The sequence below is a fragment of the Merops nubicus genome, unplaced genomic scaffold (genome assembly GCF_000691845.1).
Source record: "Merops nubicus isolate BGI_N331 unplaced genomic scaffold, ASM69184v1 scaffold3058, whole genome shotgun sequence".
Lineage (NCBI taxonomy): Eukaryota > Metazoa > Chordata > Aves > Coraciiformes > Meropidae > Merops > Merops nubicus.
This window is the reverse complement of record NW_008623521.1, coordinates 12,264-34,137: the sequence shown is the minus strand read 5'-3', so window position 1 is coordinate 34,137 and position 21,874 is coordinate 12,264. Positions and strand designations below refer to the sequence as shown.

General features: G+C 49.3%; 1 protein-coding gene across 1 annotated transcript in view; it reads right to left on the bottom strand.

Annotated features, from left to right (window-relative positions):
* FANCA (Fanconi anemia, complementation group A) overlaps positions 1-21,874 on the bottom strand; it is a gene marked incomplete at its 5' end in the record, with an annotated part of 38,758 nt that overhangs the window by 4,919 nt on the left and 11,965 nt on the right. The window contains 25 exons of the mRNA XM_008945087.1: positions 1,208-1,349; positions 2,214-2,326; positions 3,213-3,317; positions 3,680-3,739; positions 4,364-4,469; positions 5,044-5,210; positions 5,461-5,527; positions 6,510-6,638; positions 7,350-7,423; positions 8,108-8,284; positions 8,502-8,598; positions 9,009-9,208; positions 10,013-10,112; positions 11,356-11,426; positions 11,871-12,013; positions 12,564-12,668; positions 14,498-14,574; positions 15,639-15,688; positions 15,800-15,860; positions 16,244-16,332; positions 17,811-17,870; positions 17,968-18,063; positions 18,598-18,708; positions 20,052-20,185; positions 21,601-21,742. Of these exons, the coding sequence (XP_008943335.1) occupies positions 1,208-1,349; positions 2,214-2,326; positions 3,213-3,317; positions 3,680-3,739; positions 4,364-4,469; positions 5,044-5,210; positions 5,461-5,527; positions 6,510-6,638; positions 7,350-7,423; positions 8,108-8,284; positions 8,502-8,598; positions 9,009-9,208; positions 10,013-10,112; positions 11,356-11,426; positions 11,871-12,013; positions 12,564-12,668; positions 14,498-14,574; positions 15,639-15,688; positions 15,800-15,860; positions 16,244-16,332; positions 17,811-17,870; positions 17,968-18,063; positions 18,598-18,708; positions 20,052-20,185; positions 21,601-21,742 (2,676 nt within the window). The remainder of the gene's footprint in view (positions 1-1,207; positions 1,350-2,213; positions 2,327-3,212; positions 3,318-3,679; positions 3,740-4,363; positions 4,470-5,043; positions 5,211-5,460; positions 5,528-6,509; positions 6,639-7,349; positions 7,424-8,107; positions 8,285-8,501; positions 8,599-9,008; positions 9,209-10,012; positions 10,113-11,355; positions 11,427-11,870; positions 12,014-12,563; positions 12,669-14,497; positions 14,575-15,638; positions 15,689-15,799; positions 15,861-16,243; positions 16,333-17,810; positions 17,871-17,967; positions 18,064-18,597; positions 18,709-20,051; positions 20,186-21,600; positions 21,743-21,874) is intronic.

Sequence of the window (21,874 nt, the reverse complement as noted above, 5' to 3'; positions counted from 1 at the left end):
GACCTCTCCCATCAGCCTTCCAGAGGCACCGATGGCCCCAGGGGGATGAGCCAAACCAAAAGGAGTGGAACAACTGAGTTCCTTGGATTTAACTCCAGCATCTCATCCCCAAAGGTGGCTAATCCCCCTTGCTCTTCTGACAGGGAGAGATCTGCCCTTGAACGCTGTCTGTCACGTGAAGGGATTCAGCACCAGACCTCACACCAGTCCCACCACACACATCTGTGCAATCCCACCTGTATCCACTGATACTGGAGTGGTAGCTGAGGCTCTGAGCTGAGGCCTGAACATCAGGCAGCCACCAGGACCTGCTGGCACCCCAGTTACTCAGCCCTCCACTGTTCCCACTCTTCCTGGCATCCTCCTACCTCAAGGCAGACTGTTGAGGTGAAAGCTGCTGTTCCTCCACGTACTAAATGTTCCTATCAACTCAGTGACACCAGTTTCTGACTAGCAGCTGTTGGCTCTAGACCAGTATAAACAAACAGTGGAGGAGCCCATCCCATGGCAAGAGGAACTGCTACTGTAACTGCTATTACAGAACTCTACTTCTGTGTGATTTCCCTGTGCATATCCCACCCTGGATGCTCCCATACAGAGCTCTGGTCCCAGCTATCCTGGGAGACCCACAGAGCAGGCAGCAGCCAGGATCCTGCCTCAGGAGAATTCCCCTGTGCAGCAGGCACTGAGCATGGAAAAGTGGCAGGCATTTCCTGGGACAGCCGTGGGAAAACCCTCAGGAAGTCTGGCCCTGGGATTCCCAGCACATCTTCCCATGGCCCTTAAAATGCCTGCAGAACCTTTCTGCATCTCCCTAACCTTCCAGCCAGGCTGCCAGAGCTAAACCCACACCGAAGGACTGCTCCTTTGTCAGAGGGAGAGTGTCCCAGAATGCCATGGATCATGATCTCCATCTCTGCAGTGCTCTCCCCAGCTTCAGTTATTAGAGCAGCTGGTTCAACAGTTCTCCTTGACTTCAGAGAAGCCAGTACCCAAGCTAAAAGTTTAACTTTGGAACAGCTTTGCCTCTAGGATAAGTATTTAGCAGCTGGTAATTTCCAGCCACGTTTTATCAACTAGCCACCAGCAAGATTTCACAACGGGGTTGCCAGCAGTGTCTCAGGACAACCATCTCCCTGTTAACACATCCTGCTTCCAGTTTCCAATCACAGGGAAGAGCAGACATCCAAAACCCTCCCAGTCTTGCCTGCTCTGTGTCAGTCCCCAGCCTCTCCAGGGCCTTCCTCTCTTGTCCCTGCAGCGGCCGCTGCCCAACAGCACAGTGGAGGAAGGCAGCTGAAATCCAGGCAGGGCCAGAGGGAGGGAAATCCTCTCCTGAGGAAAGGAAGCTAGGGAAAAAAAACATGTCATGGGCTTGGAGGGGATAAGAGAAAAAGAAGAGAGGAAGAAGAAGAAAAGAAGAGAGGAAGAAGAAGAAAAGAAGAGAGGAAGAAGAAGAAAAGAAGAGAGGAAGAAGAAGAAAAGAAGAGAGGAAAAAGGGGAAAAAAATGTAATCATAGCTGTAAACGAGGAAATCAAGGGCTTGGGCAAAAAGACCAAAAATAGAAATTCTTCTCTCCAGGTTGTTTTTATTTCCCTGCAGTTTGATGCCACATAGAGACAGTCAAAAAAAGAGTCTAGTCTAGGAGCAGACAGCAGCATCCCCAAATCTCTTTTATCAGAGGTTGGGCAGGTAGTTAACTGCCTGGCCTGCTACAGACACATGTGATTATTACCTGCAAGGAGATTCCTACACTAGATCCTCAGGTTTGGGAGCACAGCTGCAGGACACTGACCAGGCAGCTAAGGGCAGGTAAAGGGGGAAGCAAAGAGCAGCAGCTTCAGGAGCCCAGGGCTCACCTCATCCAGGGAGCAAAGGCAGCAGCAGCTTCAGTGGATGACTCAACACTGTGCTGTAGGCTATTTCCAGTGTTTGCCTAAGGAGTGCTCTGCCTCCCTGTCTCCTCCAAAGATTCTCTTTTCCTTAGGGTGAAACACTTTGACACACATTATACCAGACTAAATAATTATAATGACCCATTTTGAGCTTAAACTCAACAAAGGAATCTGTGTAGAGCTGTCCTACAAGCCCCAGCCCACATTTGCATCTGTAACTGCCTGCTGAGCCCTGGCCTGGCTCAGACCAGCCCTCCAGGTCCCCCTGAGAGCCCCTTCTCCTGCCTGCAGGTCCTGGCTGGGTTCCTCATACACACCGGGTAGCTGCAGAGTGCTGTCCCCTCAGCCCTTCCAGTTCTTCTGCAAGTGGAGCCTCAAAGAGTCTCTTCCACTGTGAGCAAAGCACTGGCTCCAGCCTCGGCCACCAAAGCTAGGAAGAAAGATGGAAACCAGCAGCATTAGTGGTGGTGTGCCCAGTAGCTGTCTGAAGGCAGGTATGCACCTGATCTCAGCCAGCTAGGCAGAGAAAGGGTTTTCCCCCCCACACCCCAATGAAAAAGTCCAAGTTGTACAGACAAATGATAAGCATGAGAAGTTTCACATCCTGGAAATGCAAAGGGGGCATTTGTGGCCATGTTCCTACCACAGTGCCCTGAAACACCTCTATCAGGACCACTTAGGATAAAAGAATGGTGCTGGAGTCCCCATCCCTGGAAGGCTTCAAAAAACATGTAGGTGTGGCACCTGGGGATGTGGTTTAGTGGTCATGGGAGTGTTGGGTTGATGACTGGACTTGATGATCTTAGAGGTCTTTTCCAAACTTAATGATTGGCCCTGCTTATAGCAGGGGGGCTGTACTTGATGACCTTTGGAGGTCCCTTCCAACCCAAACATTCCATGATTCACTCTAAGAGCTGTTCCCCAAAGGTGATGCACATGCAATAAATCCACATCTCCCCATGTAAAACACCACATGAAGAGTTATGTCCATGAGAGGGGGAAAAAAAAAAAAAAATAAATCTGTGATTTATGGACTTTTTGGTTGCTTGGCATGATAAAACCAGCCCCTCCTGTAGTCCATCTGAAACCAAGACAAGTCTCCCAGGTTGTCTCTCTAACCAGCCTCTGTCCCACTGCTGCAGTGACACTCCAGAGCTGGGATCAGCCACACCAGGGCTCCAAACCCACACTGCCCTTTCCCAGAGGTGCCAGGAACTCTAACTCCTGCACTTCAGAGGTTGCAGGAGATGGAGTTTAAGACCAATGCTCTGAACCCATCCTGAATGGTCACTCTGCAGGTCACTAGGAGCAGATACCGCTGTGGAGAGGAGCATGATGGGGCATCTGGCTTGGCAAGCTCTCAGAACGTTGTTGACCCCCTCTGCTGGTTCCTCACAGTCCAAGCTGGCATGGAGCAGGCCCTGGAAGAGGAAGGGTTACAAGATGACTACACAAGTGTGTCTGTGCTGCTTTGAAGTACCTCAGCAAGCCACACGTAAACTAATGGAAGATGACTGTAGGGGTCAGCATGGCCCAGCAAAAGAAACCCCACAGCTGCTCCTGCCCCTCCAGCTTTGCTGGGTTGTGTTAAATTTCACCTCTGGCACTACTTCCCCCTGTTTCTGCTCTTCATGTTCCTGGATTATTGCTGCTCTTCCTGGAATTTACAGCACCAGTTCTCAGAAGGAGGGGACGAGGAGCACATCTCAGTGCTAGGAACAGCTGGTAGGGAGGGGTCCCCTGGGCTGGGGGTGTGGAGGGGGGGGACAGGGGCAGCCCTTACCCTGAGGAAGTGAGCGGTGAGGTCGTAGGGGAGTGCATACCCTCTGGAACAGACATGCTTCTGTGGGGAGACAAGGAGGAAAAAAATCATTCCTTCCCTTCTGAACTGGGCTTTTCTCTGAACATTGTGGGTGGCTGGCACAACAGGCTAGCACAAAACCACCCTGACTGATCCTGAGCTCCAGCTCAGATCACAGAGGCCTGGATTCAGTATAAATCAGCACCACCAGCCAGGCTGGTGCTCTGCAGTCCCAGCACCAGAGCTCAGATCAGACAGCCCAGCTGCCCCAGCTCTGGCACTGCCAGGCCTCTCTGCTGTCACCCACTGTTGACTTCACCCCAGCCAGGACTGTCCAGGCACACCCAGCTCCAGCCACTGCCATGCCAGCTGGCTCCACCTCAGCCTTCCCTACCCCATTTCCCAAGGATCCACTCTCCATAGCATAAAATGCCACCAAGTTCCAAATAAATGACCCTAAAAGTCACCCTACAGCAGACAGTGCTGAGGGGAACTCTACAGAGCCAGGGGCTGGAAAGTCTCAAGCATGACTTGAACCTCTCCACGCATGACATGAGCTCAGTTGGCTTCATGTTTGGCTGCACTTTAACTCCTGTCCTAAACCCAAGTTTAAGGTCTTTAGAGCATTTACCAACAGGAAACCACCGTGTGGGTAATGGCACCTACCAGCTCAGAGTTCACAAAGTGAAAGAAGTCTTCACAGTCCAACACAGTTTTCTTTCCTTTGTGACCTGTCGTGACCAGAGTGGACGCAGGGAGCCCCACCAGAACCCTGCAGGGGGGAAGGATAAAACCAGCACTGAGGTTACCAGCAAGGAGAGAACTCGAGTCCATGCTCTTAGGACACATGCCTTTGATACTCAGGGGAGTCTGAGAGCTCATGTTTTACATACTGTCTCAAACATGTTAACACCAACCACCCAAGGAATCTTCCCAGCTGCCCAGAGAAGAACCAGACCCTGTATTTTGGTGAGATCCACCCTCTTTCAAAGACAACAGCAGTTGCTCAAAAATGGAAACACACCAGTAACAAATACAGTAATTTAACAACAGTCAACACAACATTAAAGAGTGTTGCTGGCTGTGAACAGAGCCCAGGAAGATGTGTGGGCTTTGAAGCCCAGTCTGCTGGCAGGGGCACACCTTGTAGCTGGACATGGCACACTGAAATGCACCTAATTCATGGGGGAACCAGCAAATAAATCTCTTGTGCACTTGTCACCGTGACCCAGAGTGACTCTCAGTGGCTGTGGAGTGCAAGGGGAGGCTGCCCCACTGTGCAGGGACAGGCTGTACCCAACAGCAGGTTGGTTTGGGTGCTTGGGGCCATCCAGAGCCACATTTACCTTCTGTGCAGCAGCAGCTCCTGCTGCCTCCACAGCTGCTCGCCCAGAGCAGAGCCAGGTTTTCTGTCTCTCAGCCTTTCCTGGAGAATCTCAAACAGGAAGTGTCTCTGGGCACCCCAGCAGCCAGAAAGGAACCTCCTCCTACTCCCCAGCTCCAGCACCATCTCCTGAAGGGGGAGGAAGGGGGAAAACCATGTTTGTCAGGGCTACCTGCTGGCTTGCCTTCAAACCCTTTGTGTTTTACTGAAGTTATACAAAGAGATCAATAAGAAGAGATTTTCCTTATCTCTCTCTCTCCATTTCTATGCCACCACTCCCACCTGAGAGCCAAACATCAGCCCTGGATATCCCCAGGAAATATTTTGACTGGTCAGAACCAGAGTGAACACACGGATACACATCAGAGTCTGAAATCACCTGCAGCCTGCAGAGAATATCAGGGTTGACAGACATCTTCGACTGGCCACAGCTACCCAGGTCCAACCTGAAATGAAGTTTACACAGCAGGTAACCAGCTCTGTTAGCCCAGGAGGAGAACAAAGTTCAAATAAAGTCAAATGGCTTCAGGTGAACAAAGTTCCAACATTAATGTTCTTTAAATAAGCTGTAGGTGAGGCAGCAACTCTCCTCTAACTCTCCCTCCTCATTTTCCAGCTTCAGCCACTTCCTCAGGGACACTGTCTGGCTAAACAAATCTGAATATAAAAAATTCAACTTCAAAAGGACAGACAGAGTAGGGATTGGTTGTGACTGCCACCCCAGACCTCTTCACCTAAAGCAAGTCCTGTGCAGAGGGGGGTGAGTCACACAGAGGCAGCTCCAGCTTCCCCTGCCCGCCAGCCCCGGGAGCAGGAATCACCCCAGAGCCGTGCAGGGCTCGAGCTCACAGCTCCTGGGCACTGCACAGCCATGGCTCCTGCAGAGTGAGCTCATCATCCAGGACACTGGGGACTACTGGAGTCCTGGGTCCAGTTCTGGGCTCCTCAGTCCAAGAGAGACAAGGAACTACTGGACAGAGTCCAGAGGAGGCTGTGGAGATGCTGAGGGGCTGGAGCATCTCTGTGCCAGGACAGGCTGAGAGCCCTGGGGCTGTTCAGCTGGAGAAGAGAAGCCTCAGAGGGGATCTGATCAGTGCTGAGCAAGAGCTAAAGGGCCCACAGGGCTCAAGAGGCTGGGGCCAGACTCTTGTCAGTGGTGCCCAAGACAGGACAAGGGGCAACGGGCACCAACGGGAACCCAGGAGGTTCCACCTGAGCAGGAGGAGCAAATTCTCTGCTGTGAGGGTGGCCGAGCCTGGAGCAGCTGCCCAGAGAGGCTGTGGAGTCTCCTGCTCTGGAGAGATCCCAAACCTGCCTGGATGTGACCCTGGGCACCCTGCTGTGGGTGAGCTGCTGGAGCAGGGGGGTGGGATGAGATGATCCCCAGAGGTCCCTTCCAGCCCCACCATGCTGGGATTCTGTGAATACCTTTGTGAGAAATCCAGGATGGCATTAATGATAATGCCACAGGCCTTCTCCAGGTCTCCATCACAGCCACCAGAAGCAGAAGGTGCAGGAAGATACCATTGATAGATGGCCCAATAATGGAAGTCCTGTCTGCAACATTGAAAAGGAGAAGATAGGAAATCTATCACCACATTTTAATGCTGCCCTTCCCTTGATGTAACAGCAAGTTCACACACCAAGTGGAATTTTAGCAGGGCCTGTTGTGACAGGACAAGGGGGGATGGTTTGAAACTCAAAGAGGGAGAATTGGACTAGAGAGAAGGAAGAAATGTTTGCTGCTGAGGGTGGTGAGCCCCTGGCCCAGGCTGCCCAGAGAGGTGGTCGCTGCCCCATCCCTGGAACCATCCCAGGTGAGGTTGGCCGGGGCTCTGAGCAACCTGCTCTAGCTGCAGATGTCCCTGCTCCCTGCAGGGGAGTTGGACTGGATGACCTTGAAAGGTCCCTTCCCACCCAAACCAGTCTGGGATTCTATGAATGACAGGTAAAATCACCCATATAAGTACAGACACATTCACCAGATGCCTGGTGTCAGCTTGCTTCTGGAAACAGGGAGGTTGTGTCTGGAGGTTTTAGGAAGGACTGCACATGCAGGGCAGAGGTTATCTCAGTGAACTTCCTGCAGTTAAAACACACACCTCATTCCAGCATTGTTTGAACTCTGAACAAAGTGCAGCAGTCAACGGGCATTTGTGTCCTGCAGCAGCTGCTTTATTTACTTCCTGATCTTCACTGCTTTCTTCCAGTCTGGGTGGGAAAGACTCTTGAGCTATTCCCTTCCCAAGAGAGCCCCTCTGCACTTACCTCTCAGGAGCAGAGAGAACATCCTTTTCAGGGTACACTTCCAGCTCCAAAAGCAGCCACTCCCTGAATGACAACTGGGAAAAGCATCATCTAGGTAAGAGGTTGGACCAGCACATAACTTGTGCAGGGCAGCCACCTTCTGCCCAACATAAAACCCTCCTTCCCCCACTCCCAGACACAATCCTGTGCAGATTAAGAGATGAAACAGCAGACATCAACCCCCAGAAGTTCCTGTTTCCCTTGCAAGAATTCTCAGCTAAAACCCCATTGGCATTCAAAACTTTCTAAAAGCAAGCCTATGAAGCTCTCTCACACCCACCCACCCCTTTGTCATTTCCAAACATGCTCATCTGAAAGGCTAGATAGCAGAGTGAACGTCTGTTCTGAGAAATAAATGTTGAAGTGAACAAAGCTCCACGATCAGACAGACTGGTGTAAGCATCAAAGAGGGACAGAAATCTGCTCCACAGCTCCTGATCATTTTCCTACTGATTCACCAGTAAAGCTTCCTGCTTTTAAAATAAGCAGGGCATAAAAGCTTTACATCTAGTTCTCTATTTCTACCTTACCATCACCATCACCACCTGCAAATCACCCTGAGCACACAACCTAGTGCACACAGAATCTTCAGCACACAGAGACTTCTTGGGCATTAAGTTTTTACAAGCAGCTTTTTATCAACCATAAGGAAACTGCAAAGGGCAGATCTGAAAAATGAGAATTACAGTGTGAATGTAACTCGTGGAAAGGATTTATACCTGGAATGCTTTTTCCCTCAAGAGCTCTTGGAAGCGTGCTTGTTTCCATAAACAGATGCTGGCTCTTTTGAAGTTCAGGGAGGGGCAGGGCAGGGAACTCCAGATTGGGTCATTTTCAGTCTCCTTACACAGGATCCCTCGAGCTTCCAGGCACAGCCGTGGCACGAGGTACTGCAGCTAAAGCAAAGGGATATAACCCAGCACATTTCCACCACAAAAAAATGCCCCAGTGCAGTCTCTGGTTGTGTGAAACTGCCAAACAGAACACTAAAACGTGAGGGTAAAAAGAGACATTTTTATATAGTTGTCTCAGTACAAGTTACAGTTGCACAGGGGAAAACTGATCTTTCTCTTAAGTTTCTCTTAAGCAGTAACACAATGTTTTCCCTTTTACCTTTTTAGCAAGGCCAGGAGGAAGCAAGGCACACAGATCTTCATGGGAAGAGGATGAGAACTTGCACATCAGATAAGATGCTGCCGCCGTGCAAAACCTGACAGAGAAAACAAACTGTTACCTGGCTGGTTCCATCAGATCCCTTCCCACTGACACAACTCCTAAGAACAAAGACTGAGTATTAAAAATGCTTTTAGCCAACATGTCCCAGACCTATTTTGCTTTTGGGACAACTCCCAACCCCACTCACATCAGTGGCACAAATTTCAGAGCCAGAGACTGAATGGAAAGCTCAGACAGCATCCCACCAGCCCTTCCTCCAGCAGACAGGACAATCACCAGGATGCTCTTCCAGGCAGGACCAGCACCACCCACCTGGTTCTGAGCAGCACAAACCCCTACAGTGCCCTGGAAATCCTCTGCAGGGCCATGGGAGCTTGCCCAGCACCCCTCTGGTGGCAAACCAAAACCCAGGGCAGTGAGGACACGGTGGAGCCACGGTCTCACCTCATGCAGAAGGCAAAGGACTCCTCTGTCCTGCACACCAGCAGCTGGGTCCAGTACTCAGAAATGGAAAGGGCCCGTTCAGAAATGGGCTGAGAAATCCCCAAACTGGCTTCCACTGCAGGGATTAAAGCTCTGCACTCACTTAAGTGGATCACAAAAGCTGCGAGTCCTAAGATGTGAGCATCATTCAGGGAAGGACCCTGCAAGCCAAACATAACAACAGGAGAGAGACAAAACAACATTTCTCAGAAAAAAAACAACAACTCAGAATTACTGAGGAGCAAAACACTGCTTTTACTCATTGCCTAATTCAATGCAGCAATATCAACTGACCAGAGGAGAGGCACCAGTTACATTAAACACCTTCTTCCTTCCTTGAAATTGTGCAGCTATCTTTGGTCAACCTGCAGCAAAATCTGTACATCTCCCTAAAACAACAACTCTGATCAACTAGCTGTAAATTCAGACAGTAGATTTTGAGACTCTCCAGGCTTTTTTAGCTTCTGTGACAGCTAATCTAGTCTATCAGCCTTCTAATGTCACCTTTACAACATCATGAGGTAAAGGAAATAAAACCAGCAGTTCTCTAAAAGAAAACCATGCACTGCTGCACCCCAGACTCAGTATTATTTTTATTTGTTGAAGGGGTGTACAACTGAAATATTCAATGTGGAAGCTTAGGAATTAAGCACTCTACTCTTTTCTTTGGCTCTGTTCATAAATTTGCTTAATTTAGCTTCTTTAAAATGTATCTCAGAGTGCATGAACCTTCTACAGCCCTGTTTCTGCAGGGAAATGTTCAACTCAGGCTCCTGAGAGCAAGCCCACACTCTTGGTCCAAAATAAGGCATTAGTTTTGTTGTGTTTGGGGTTTTTTTGGAAGCTGGAGAGGAGGTGAAGTCCCTCTGTAGTGCAGTCCAGACAGGTAGTGCCCCACAGCTCAGGAAATGGAAGTGGGATAGCCTTTAGCACTCTGCCATGTGATTTGTGGCTGGAAAACTCACCTGGTGATAAATGAGCTGGCAGAGCCTGCCCAGAAGCACAGGTAAGAGATTCCTGTGTCCACACATCATCTTCACAAACAAGGAGAGACATGGCCCCTGCCTGCAGGAGGGAAAAACCACATGCTCATTTTACTGCTGCTTTTTATCCCTGGTACAGGAAGAGGTATTTAAAAATGCTTAAACACACTGGACCTGAGCCACACTGCTCTGTAAACACAGGACCATTGACATTCCAGGCTCAAAGCCAGTCACTTCTGGAGTACCTGAGCAGAGGACACCCACAAAGGGATGAACTCACCAGTGCCCTGCCTCAAATACTTGACAATATACAAAGAGGTGTCCAGAGATGACAACAAGGAGAGCAGCAAGCTGCCTGGGGCATGGTCAGCTTCTTTCAGACAGAGAGCACAAGGTAAACAGGGCCAGAGCAATAAACGGGATCAAAACACAAAGCAAGAATGAAAATGAATTACTATGATGAGGTCCTGTTGCAGAACAAGAGGGAGAGAGGGACTTCCCCACCCAGCTGACCATTAAAACACATCCTCAGAGGCTGGGTGGGGAGAGAGGTTTAGAAACAGTGTCCTGGGATGCTCTTGTTTACCACAGCTGCTTTCCAGCACAGATTCAGTACAGATTCCTCTGCTCCAGGGCAAAATGGTGTCAAACAGAGTGAGGGGTGCCCTGGCTGCCAAAGCACCTGCACTCCAGAGAGGCAGGCACCTAATCCAGCCCTGCCTGCGTCTCCATCACAGGCAGCTTGTCTTCCAGCAAGGCCATTTTCCACTGTAAGGCTGACTGTGAAGTTTACAGACTTCTGCTACCTCATGAAGGAGCTGGCCATTAAGAGGCCACCTCCAGGGGCAGAGGAGTGATACCTGTCTCCCCTCACACAAGCCAGAGCCAAACTGTTGAGAGGGAAGAGTGGAGAGGAGGCAGAGAGGCTGTGCCAAAAAGAGATGCTGAAGACACAGCAGTGCTCAGCATTCTGCTCCCTGATCTCTGCTGCCATCCAGCACGTAGTTCCTGGATAAAAGGAGCTTGGCTCATTCCCCATCCCCCAGCACTCAGTAAACAGAGTTTGTAAAGTTTTTCTAGGTTCACCCTTCTTTGTGCTCTGTGGCAAGTGCCACCTGCTTCTGAAGCTTCAGTGTGACAGAGGAGAAACATGTTTTATTTACATGTACACATCAAAGAGCATCAGTTCTTACAGGAACTCAGAACAAAGCAGCCTGGCACAGAGGGTATGGACAACCCAGAGTCCCTCCTCAGCCCTGGACAAGTGTTGGAACTCCAGTGTGTTAACCACGTCTGATTTCTCTCCTCTTTTACTCACATCTTACCTGTCAGGAGGGTTAAAATGGGAAGCAGCTATTAGGTTTTGGCAGAATGATGTCAGGAGAAGATCAACAACCTGGAAAAAAAGACACACGCTTAATTCCCACTTATCTAGATCTAGTTTCCTGCTGCATATATAGTCTTCTGACATTAAAACAAGGAGGCAAATCAGTTAGTGACATTCAGCAGTTGTACAGATCCATTGGCACTGAGGAGAGATGGGAAGTTAAGCCCCTGCCACCCTGTGAATGACCCCAGCACACTACAAATAAGTGAGGAAAGTCCAGCCCATCACAGGACCACTCTGGTAGAACAGATCTCTAGATCTCAGCACCAGTCACCACACAGCTTCCAGGAGGGTGAAGGACATGAGCAGTCTGTGCAGGGCAGGACAAGGCAGACAGAAGGAGAATGTGTTTCCTGTTCTCCACAGACAAAGCAGCTTTTCACAGCACTGGTCCAGATGCAGTTTTACCCCCCCCAGCCCCACTGTTTCTCACTCCAGCCAGATGGTACTCACAGGCTGATGGCTGGGCTCCAGCCTGGGGGCAGAAATGTCGACCTGGATTGGAGAATTCAAAGTAGCAGCTTCATTCTCATCACTGCTGTGGCCCAAGATGCTGGCAAGCCTGTCAGAAATCACTGCAATCTGTGCTGGCACATCTGTGGGAAGGTAACAGGAGAAGAGGACCAGGACAGAAGGCATGGAAAAGATACAGCACCACAAGGCAGGAAGAACAACAAATGAAGTAGATATTCTAATTGATCAGAGCCCAAAGTAGGTTATGAAAAGGTTTAATGAGCAAAATATGTTGGCTGGAACACAGTGATCATCACCTGGAAGACAGCATGTTTTCCCCAGTGCTATTACCAACACACAGCAGTAGTTTCTCATACTAGAAAGGAAACAGGTTCAAAAGGGGACTCAGGTTACCAGGTGAGCACCAGGAATGGGGCTGCCCCTCTGGCAAAGATCACTGTGGTACCCAGTGAGCATCCCAAAGGTGGGAAAGATGTCAGTCATTAAAAAAAACTCAACTATATATTTATATCTATATTCATAGCTGGAAGGATTATACAGATCTGAAAGATTACCACCTTCAGGAACCAGTGGCAAGTGACTACTGCTGCTACTGTGGCTAGCATTAGCCACGTTTTATTAATGTGGCTTTGGTGACAGTTCAGGGCTGCTACAACTTGTCTCCCTGCATACCTTCAAATTTAGCCTGGTCCACAACCAGCGTCCTCAGCTCAGCCAGCTCAGCCTCCAGCTGCTCAACAGGCTCTTTGGAATGGCTGGTCTCTGCTTTTGAGTCATCTGGACAAGAAAGAGAGAAACAGCCTCAGCCCTGGGTGTGACATCAGTTCAGCACACGTGCCCAGCAGCCTCTGCACGTGTTTTCTGTAAAAGCAGGATTTCCTTTCCTATAAGCTACAGCACATCCCAAACCATCAAATCTGCCACAGGTACAGCTTTGGGCTTACATTCAAAACGTGCTGTTTGATTAATCATTTATGAGTTTATGCTTAGCTGTAGAAAGAAAATCAGTTTTTACAGACTAGAGGCAAATGAGTTCTCCTCCCTCAGCTGCCTTCCTACACTTGCTTCAGCTGCCAGCTGTCCTCAGAAGACTGGAGCAGTCTCAAAACAGAGGCAGACACGAATACTACATCATCAGCTTCTCAAGCCCAACACCATGCAACATCTCCAGATGTTACGTGTCACCCTGTTCTGGTTTTTGTCTGAAAGAAGAACTGAAAGGAAATTCCCGTTGCCACTACAAGGAGAGTGGCACCAGTGCCAAGCTGCCACAGCATGCCCTGAACACCACCCACCCAGCTGGCACAACTGCAGCTCCTACACGGGCCACAAGGAACTCAGCTAGGAACAGGAGAGGTAAATAAATTCATCATTAAAATTGATACTTGTTATAAACACACTGTGAAGCAACGAGGTCTTAGGAGACCACGGAGTCACCTCAACCTGCAATAGTGAGCACTAACAATGGGACAGGCTGACAACAGCCAGTTCTGCCCAAAATCCAGCCCCTGGGCAAGAACCCCAGCATGGATCAGGATGCAGTGGACACAGAACAGGGGGCAGGGGACACAGATCATGAAGATCTGGCTGATCAGGATGCAGGGGATGGGATCAGGACGCAAGGGATGACAGGGGACACAAATCAGCCCAATCATAATGCAGGGGACAGGATTAGGATGCAGGGGATGGTTTTGGGACACAGCTCAGCTCCATCAGGATGCAGAGGATGGGATTGGGAGGCAGAGGGTGGCAGGGGATGGGATCAGGAGGCAGGAGCTGGCAGTGGACACAGCACAGGCTGATCAGGGACACAGCTCAGGCCATGCCACTAGAGGTCAGTGGCAATTCGAAGGCTCCTGCAGAGCCAGGGCTGCCCAATAGGACCCTGCCCACCCCGGCAGGCCCCAGGGATCCCCAGTCCCTGCCGTTGCCAGGACAACCTGGGCAGCCAGGCTCTGCACATCTGCGCTGCCCGGGAACGCTTTGTCCCAGCTCCCAGCCCCATGCCCAGAGCAGGAGTCAGGCAGATCCCTCTGACACCCACCTCCAGGAGTGCTCTCTGCTCCCTAGCCCGAGGTTTTCATTCCCTATAAACCTGTGGTGAGGATGCTGCCCATTTTAAGGGGTGTTTGAAACACCCACGTGCTGAGATGAGCTTGTTAAATACCTATTACACCAACACACGAGTGGTGTGGCTGCAGTGGTGGGACCTGAGATGAATGGGGCCTTCCCACCCAAACAGAGGTGCAGCCCCTTCTCAGCTGGCTCCATCCCCAGGTCTCACCCTTAAAGGAGGAGGAGGATGGTGAGTTCAGAGAGCACCAGCACCATTCCACAGGGGACAGCAGGCTCCCAGCCTGGGCTGAGCAGCATTCGAGGTGGTTTAACTGGACCAGCTCAGGCCCACCAGCTGCAGAAACCCTGCCCCAGCAGGAGCAAGGCACAGAGAGCAGCTCTGCAACACCTCAGCATCACAAAGAGCCTGCATGTGTAGATTAAAGACCTCATCAGCCAAAACTTGGGGAAAATTTTCCATTCAGGGTGACAGCTATAGAAAAATCAACTTTTCTTCAAACTGATCCATAAATCAGTGTTGTAATTTTTACCTTGTAACCTCTTCTCTTTCATAGCCTGACAGGCTTGCGTGTATGTGGAGTACAAGTTTGAGGGTATTTTATCAGCTCTGTAACAACAAACAGAAGACAGACATTTATTATCCAGCATAACCACATTCAAACTTCAGCTTTATTAAATATAAGCCAAAGCAGCAGCTACACTACGACATGTAATTAAAGGCTCCAAAGCACAGAGAGGAGCTGAAGCATTTTTTTTAACCATCATCTGACACAAAGGGCTAGAAATTTACATCCAAGGCTTTCAGAGCAAGTATTACATGTGTAGCACAGTATGTAAAAACAATATTATCTGTATTATTAATGCTTGCATCAATACCTGTTTCATGTATAGTGTGTGTCCAAGACCACATAAGAGAGTAAGTTGTGACAGGCAGTGTCCACACACCTAAAAAGCCAACTCAACCCTACAAACATGTTCCATGAGGCTCCCTAGAACACGGCTGCTTCTCTTACAACTTTAATTTTTACCAAATGACCCATTCTTTGTTTTAAAGCCAGATGGGAATGACAGGGCAGGAACAAATGCCCCATTTGCAGGCAGCGCTGCCAACATTTTTTCTTCATGACAGGTTGTAGAGGAATTACTGGATTTAAAATAAAGCTGTTTCTGCAATGCAGAAAAGCTCTTTTAAACATGTATACAGGACAAGCCTGAGTTCTGAGAGGGGCTGTGTTCTCCCAGGGCATTATCCTGGTGTCCCTTAAGGGCAGCACTAACAGACATTTAAGTCTCATCTTCCCCTTCTCCCATATCCTCTTCCAAAGAGAGGAGAGCCTTTCACATGTGGGTCACATTCCTTGTGAAATTTTATACTCGAGTATCCTCCAAAGTTTACATTAAAAAAAAACCAAACTACCTGTTCGTCATGCAGTCAGAGAGTTCTGCCTTGATACTGGTTTCACAGTGGCTAGAGGACTAATTACAGAAGAGATTTAGCTGTACAGATAAGCCAGCCCATCCACAACCTGCAAGCCACAAGCCTGGCCACAAAGCCCTGCCTTAGTGGTGTGTAAACAAGGTGTCAGAGCCTCTGAAAACCTGAGGTAAAGTCAAATATTCTGAAGAGAAAGTCCCAAAGCACAGAAAACAAGCACTGGGATGTCTCAATACCTCCTTAAAGATTCTATCAAAGCCACGCGTGCATCCGGCGTTTTCGGGAGCTACAAGAGAAAAACCAGGCAGGTTAGGCACAAATTACTTGTTTGCAAACACACATCAAAAGGGGAGGATCAAAAAAAAGAAAAAAAAAAAGCCAAAACCAAATTACTAACCACACGTGGCCTGAGCAAAGCAGGAAGAAACCAGGAAGTGTAATATGGTCGCCTGAAAATACTGAGAGAGAAAAGAAACACAGCAAAATGTCACCACCACCCAAGCTGGGCAGCACTGACTCATTACCTCCAGAGTTAACTGCAACAAGAAATACTCATGGCAACAGGAATAGCCCCAGACAAATCAGGTTCAGGTGAGTTACACTCATTTCTTCAATTTTGCTGTTATTTCTGATAACAACTGGGGACTTCTCGTGCCTTCCCACCCTCTGCACAAAGAGCCTCTATTCAGATGACACCTGAGGAAGTGGGTAACATGGAAAGAATTTCCCCAAACCTCCTTGTCTCACTTCCTCCATTTTTCTTGATGTGTTATTTTGGTTTGGGCTCAGCTGTTGTTATCACCACAGCTAAACCCCAGGAGGGTTGAGGAGCACACAGTACCTGGCCTCTATCACAGACGCTGGGATCTTCCTCGTGTGCTCAAAGATCTGAAGGGCCTTCTCAACGTCCCGAAGGGCCTGGCCCTGGGGCTGGCTCACACAAGGAAAGAAAGATGTGAGAAATCAAGGGCAACCATCACCTCCCCTGCTTGTTGTCTCAGGGTTAGCAGCAGTTGTCTGTGCTGGGAAGGGAGGTGACTGAGCCAACCCAACGGAATAACAAGAACTACCTGATATGCAGAGTGAAGCTGCAGGATGGAGGAACCAGGCCTGAACCACCAGCCTGCCTTGACAAGGCTGCTACTGATAGCAGCTACTCTGGGTCAGCCCAGAGGTCCTCCAGCAACAGCAGCAGATGCTCCTGCTCGCCACGTTGCTTCTTCAATTATCCCCATGGGCACAGAACCTTTTCTGTCCTGAATTTGGTTTATTGTCATCCTATTTTAGCTCATGCATTTGGAATTAAGGCCCATAATCTTTGCTCCCAGCCCGTGCTCCTACACTGCTGGCCCAGGTTCCTCTGGTTCAAGCCACAAGACATCACAAGACCACAACAACCTGGGCTGGTTTCTCAAGTGGCAAACAGATCAGGCTTGGAGGAAACAAAATCTTCACTGACAGCTTTCAGTTCATACAGGTTTAGAATTCATTGAGGCACTTTCAACTGCCCTGTCACCAGCCTGTCCCTCGTGCCCTCCAGCTGACTGGATGTGTAAATGAGGCACCTCAGACTGCCAGACTTGTGATCAGTACATGGGAAGGAGCAGTAGAGTCAAATGCTTCCTCAGCAAATAGTGCCGTTCCCCAAAACTTATCACAAAACAGAGTTTGAGACTGCAGACTGTAGATTCCCTCCCCAATTCTCCTGTAAATATGAACACTTTGAATGCAACACCAAAGAGGTGACACGATGTACTGAAAAGAATCAAGATATAGATATATAAAAAATACTTTCCCAAGTGATCAAATCATTGGGAGCAAATCCATGGAGGGAAACAGCAGCACTGCAACGAGCTGGTCAACTGTCAGAGCTGAGGCAGCCCCAGTTCCTGCAGACCTGCACTCTGCACCCCCACACCACCATTAGATCTCCCTTTGCCCCTTAAATCCTCCTCCACCAAACCCCACAGCACAGCATGGGCAAGAGGCAGCCAGCCCTTCCCTGGCTGGATGGCTACTATAGGTATTGCTTGGCTAGTAGCTGGCTATTTCATAGAATGGTTTGGGTGGGAAGGGACCTTTAAAGCTCATCTAGTCCAACCCCAGTGAGCAGGGATGTCATCAGCCAGACCAGGTTGCTCTAGCTGAACTCCAGGAAAGCTAATCAAGCCCCTTTGCAGCCTCACCATGGAATACTCACCACAGCCTGTCTGTCCTCTGTGTAAGTCTAGTTTTCAGGAAATAGGGCAAGAATCTGTATATTTATGGCTGCTAACCTCTCTGTCTGAACATTGGGGACTTGGAAGCATGCTCAAAGTCAGGAAGGGCAGAGAGCTGCATGACCTAAGCACTATTCCAGGGAAAAGGGGCACGACTGGTGAGAAAACAGTGAGACAGAGCAGCACTACCTGCAAGGATTCATCTGTGGAAGACAGGTCTTCATAGAGCCCCATATCTTCTAGAGCCACCTGTGCAAGGGTACAGAGAGGTGCCCGTGGTCACCACAGCTCGCAGCTCAACGGGCCCAGGAAGAAGGAACTCTTCCAAGAGACATTTTTCACTGACCTTGAGGTCAGCCAGTCTGGTTTTGGCCAGAGTGATGTACTCCAAGAGGATGGGCCGATGTTTCGTTGGCACGAACGGCGGGTACATTATATGGACCTGAAATGTGACATTCACAGCAAGATTTGCCATTTTTAGGGGAAATCCGTGTAAAATCCTGGTTAAGGTTTGCAGTCTTTCACCTCAGATGTTCCCCAAAGAAGACACTAATGCTTTTTTTAAGAAAAGCCATTTTCTGAAGTACTTTCCTCCCTGTAGGCCCCCTGGAGAATTTAAGGATTACCATTTTCATGGCAACAGATGTGCAATTTTTCCACAAAAGCAACAAAATTTATAATAATCACTGAAGTGCTTGAGTTCAATTCCACAAAAGGAATTCTCCTTCTTGTCAAATAAATAAACGAATCTCATCCTTCCTTATTTCAGGGAGAAAAAGGGTTTGAAAAATGTATCAGAATTAATGGAACTAGTATAAGAATGTTAATAGTATGCTGATCCAAGTTGAAGACAAGCAATGCAATAACTGTAGTGACAATAATAGTAAGGGGAAGCCACTGGAAGGCTCAAATACGTTCATTTTTCAGTGGTTCTCCATCAGTCTTTAGAAAACCATCTCTGTCAGCATCTTCTCACCTTCAAGTATGGTGCTGCTTCAAAGGGCACGAGCTCTGACAAGAACTCAAAGAGGAAGACCAGAGCTTTCTTGCTGCTCCCGTGGTGACCACCAGCACTCCCAAAGGATGCCTGAAATGGGGAGGAAATGACAACACAGCCCTTCAGCATGGAGGGAACCCCCACCCCAGCTTGTTGTAACTCCCAGACAACCACCACAGGTAACTGCCTTCTGTCAAGAGAACCCTCCTGGAGAAAAGTCTCCAGAGAAGCTCTAGAGAAGCCTCTAAACAAGTTTTCCTGGCATTTCTTTGTCAGTTTCCAGCAGTCCTCCCATGTCATGCTCAGAGGTCGTTCTGACGGGCTGCCACTCAGAGGAATTAAACAAGGCAACACCAAAAAGCACCAGAGGGTTGAAATTCATGAGGGAACCACAAATCTGCCTGTTCCTACACAGCTTTTCTAGGCATGATAAGGAAAATGAGCCAGTCTGAGACTACATGAAGTATAAGGGTCTGGGGGAGAAACATGTCTTATGAAGAGTGGCTGAGGGAATGGGGATTGTTTAGTCTGGAGAAGAGGAGGCTGAGGGAGACCTTAGTGCTCTCTACAAATCACTGAAAGGAGGCTGGTCTCTTCTCCCAAGGAAGAAGTGACAGGACAAGAGGAAATGAGCTTAAGTTGCCTCAGGGAAGGCTGAGGTTGGATAATAGGCAGAATTTCTTTCCTGGCAGAGTGGTGAGGCCTTGGCCCAGGCTGCCCAGGGAGGTGCTGGAGTCCCCAGCCCTGGAGGGGTTCAAAAAATGTGTAGACATGGCACTTGGGGACCTGGATTAGTGGTCATGGGAGCATTGGGTTGACAGTTGAACTTGATGATCTTAGAGGCCTTTTTCAACCTTAATGATTCTAGGATCCTATAAGCAGCTGACCTTTTGATCCATCACAGAAAGGAATGTACAGGTTTAAGTTACCTGGAGATTTGCATACCTAAAATACCAACATGTTTACAACCAAAAGCTAACGACCAGTTACCAGCCAGGCCCAACACAGCAATTACAGCTGCCTGCAAACTGCCAGGAAGTAGGAATGCTTCATCTGCAAAAACCTGCAGCTTATGCAACAACAACACTGCTGGTTATCAAGATACTGAAAGACACCCAGGATGATGATTATAGCAGGAAATACATGTCTGCATTCCTGACAAATCACTAGAGAAGGCAAGGTGGACTTGGGAGATGAAAGAAGGGAGGACTGGAGAAAGCCAAATAAATATATTCTTTGCAGACACAAAGGCAGTGATAAATATTAATCATTCCTAAAACCAATACAGTCACTTGTTACTCTTCCTGCCTCCTTTAACTCCCAGCTATCTTGTCTGAAAGTTGTACTTGCTGTGCAGCAAACACCATTCCTCATGCTCAGGTTTCTCACCTATTTTAAACAAAGATTCCCAGTCAGGCCTCTCTTCAGCTTACCTTAAACCACTCTGAGTAGGGTGTGAACACAGCAGGGCCCTCCAGGGCAGCCTGACGGGCTATCAGGAAGGCAGTGATCAGATTCTCCATGTCGTAGTGCTCAAAGGCCTTTACCAGGAGACAGCTCAGGAGATCTAGGAACATACAACAAGCTCAAACGTCTCTTGTAGCATTCTACAGTAAGTCAAGACAAATACCTGTGGTAAAGCATCTGCCACGTTGTGGGGGTTCAGCCCCAGGCAGGAGCTGGGCACCATGTGGGTGCTCATCCCCCAACCCCTGCATGGGAGGGAGGAAAGGGGGAAAAATACAACCCCCTGTGGGCTGAGGTAAGGAGAATTTCATAACAATGCAGAAGGAACAGCAAACAACAGCAGTAACAACAGGTAGAACAACATATAAAAAAGGGTACAAGGAAACAGACCCCTGCAGGGGCTCCAGACAGAAACCCCAGCTCAGACCCCCCCCAGCCCCAAAAACTGCTGGCCCTGCTGCTCTGGGCACGGATCAGCCTGGCAGGGAAGAACCCCCCCCTGCTCCAGCTGTCTGCCCAGCTACAGGGGGAGATCAGCCCCAGCCCAGCCCAGCCAGGACACAAAGGATGTACACTGCAGCCTGGGGAACCTTTGGGACACACTTAGATTTTTTTCATGTTATTTTCAACAGTCAAATATTCTTGGATTTCATAGAATCACAGGTTGGTTTGGGTGGGAAGGGACCTTAAAAGGTCACAGTCCAAGCCCCCTGCAGGGAGCAGGGACATCCCCAACTAGAGCAGGTTGCTCAGAGCATCATCCAACCTCACCTGGAATGGTTCCAGGAATGGGGCAGTGACCACCTCTCGGGGCAGCCTGGGCCAGGGGCTCACCACCCTCACTGTCAAAAAGTCATTCTCTCTAGTCCAAATCTCCCTCTTTGAGTTTCAAACCATCCCCCCTTGTCCTGTTGCAACAGGCCATGCTAAACACTCTGTCCCCAGCTTTCTGACAGGCCCCTTGAAGTACTGAAAGGCTGCAAGGTCTCCCTGGAGCCTTCCCCTTTCTAGGCTGAAGAAGCCCAATGATCTCAGCCTGGCCTCCCAGCACAGGGGTTCCACCCTCAGGTCGTTTCTGTGGCCTCCTCTGGCCCTGCTCCAACAGGTCCCTGTCTCTCCTGTGCTAAGGACTGAAGACTCACTGTAGGACTTTCAAACTGCAAGAACTGCAGGGACACCAGTGATGAGATAATCAGCAAGAAACTCTGATAGCAAAGGTGAGACAGAACTAAGCTTCAATAATTGCTACTCCAATTAATAAGGTAATTATCAAATAACGATGCTGAGCTGTACAGAGAGTTTGAGAAGCATCAAGCACAAGGCCTGGCATCCACATCACCACTGATGTGGGATGTCTGGATGGAAAGGCAGATCTTCTGTGAGTCTTTTCCATGCAGGAACCTCAAACCAGCAGCTAGGAGTGACTCTGCTGCCACACCAGTGGGCACAGCTCCCTCCCAGACCATGAGGAGCCACAAGCTGGTGTTCCCCTGGGGCTTGCCAGTAGCCATGTACCTTTGAAGAGCTGCTCAGCCTCAGCCTGACAGACCACCAGCGTGGAAACACAGGAGAGGACGTGCTGCCAGTTCACTTCATGGGTCTCCAGCACCTGCTGCAGCTGGCAGATGGACTCCTTCACACTGAGTGCCACGAAGAGCTGGAAGAGGGACAGCAGTTCACTTTAACTGTCACCTACAGCCACCCAAACCAGAAACACAGGGCCCAGCTTCACGTGCAGCTGACTTTTGCATGACTTCTGAAAAAGCCATCCAGGGTGCAGCTCTGCACC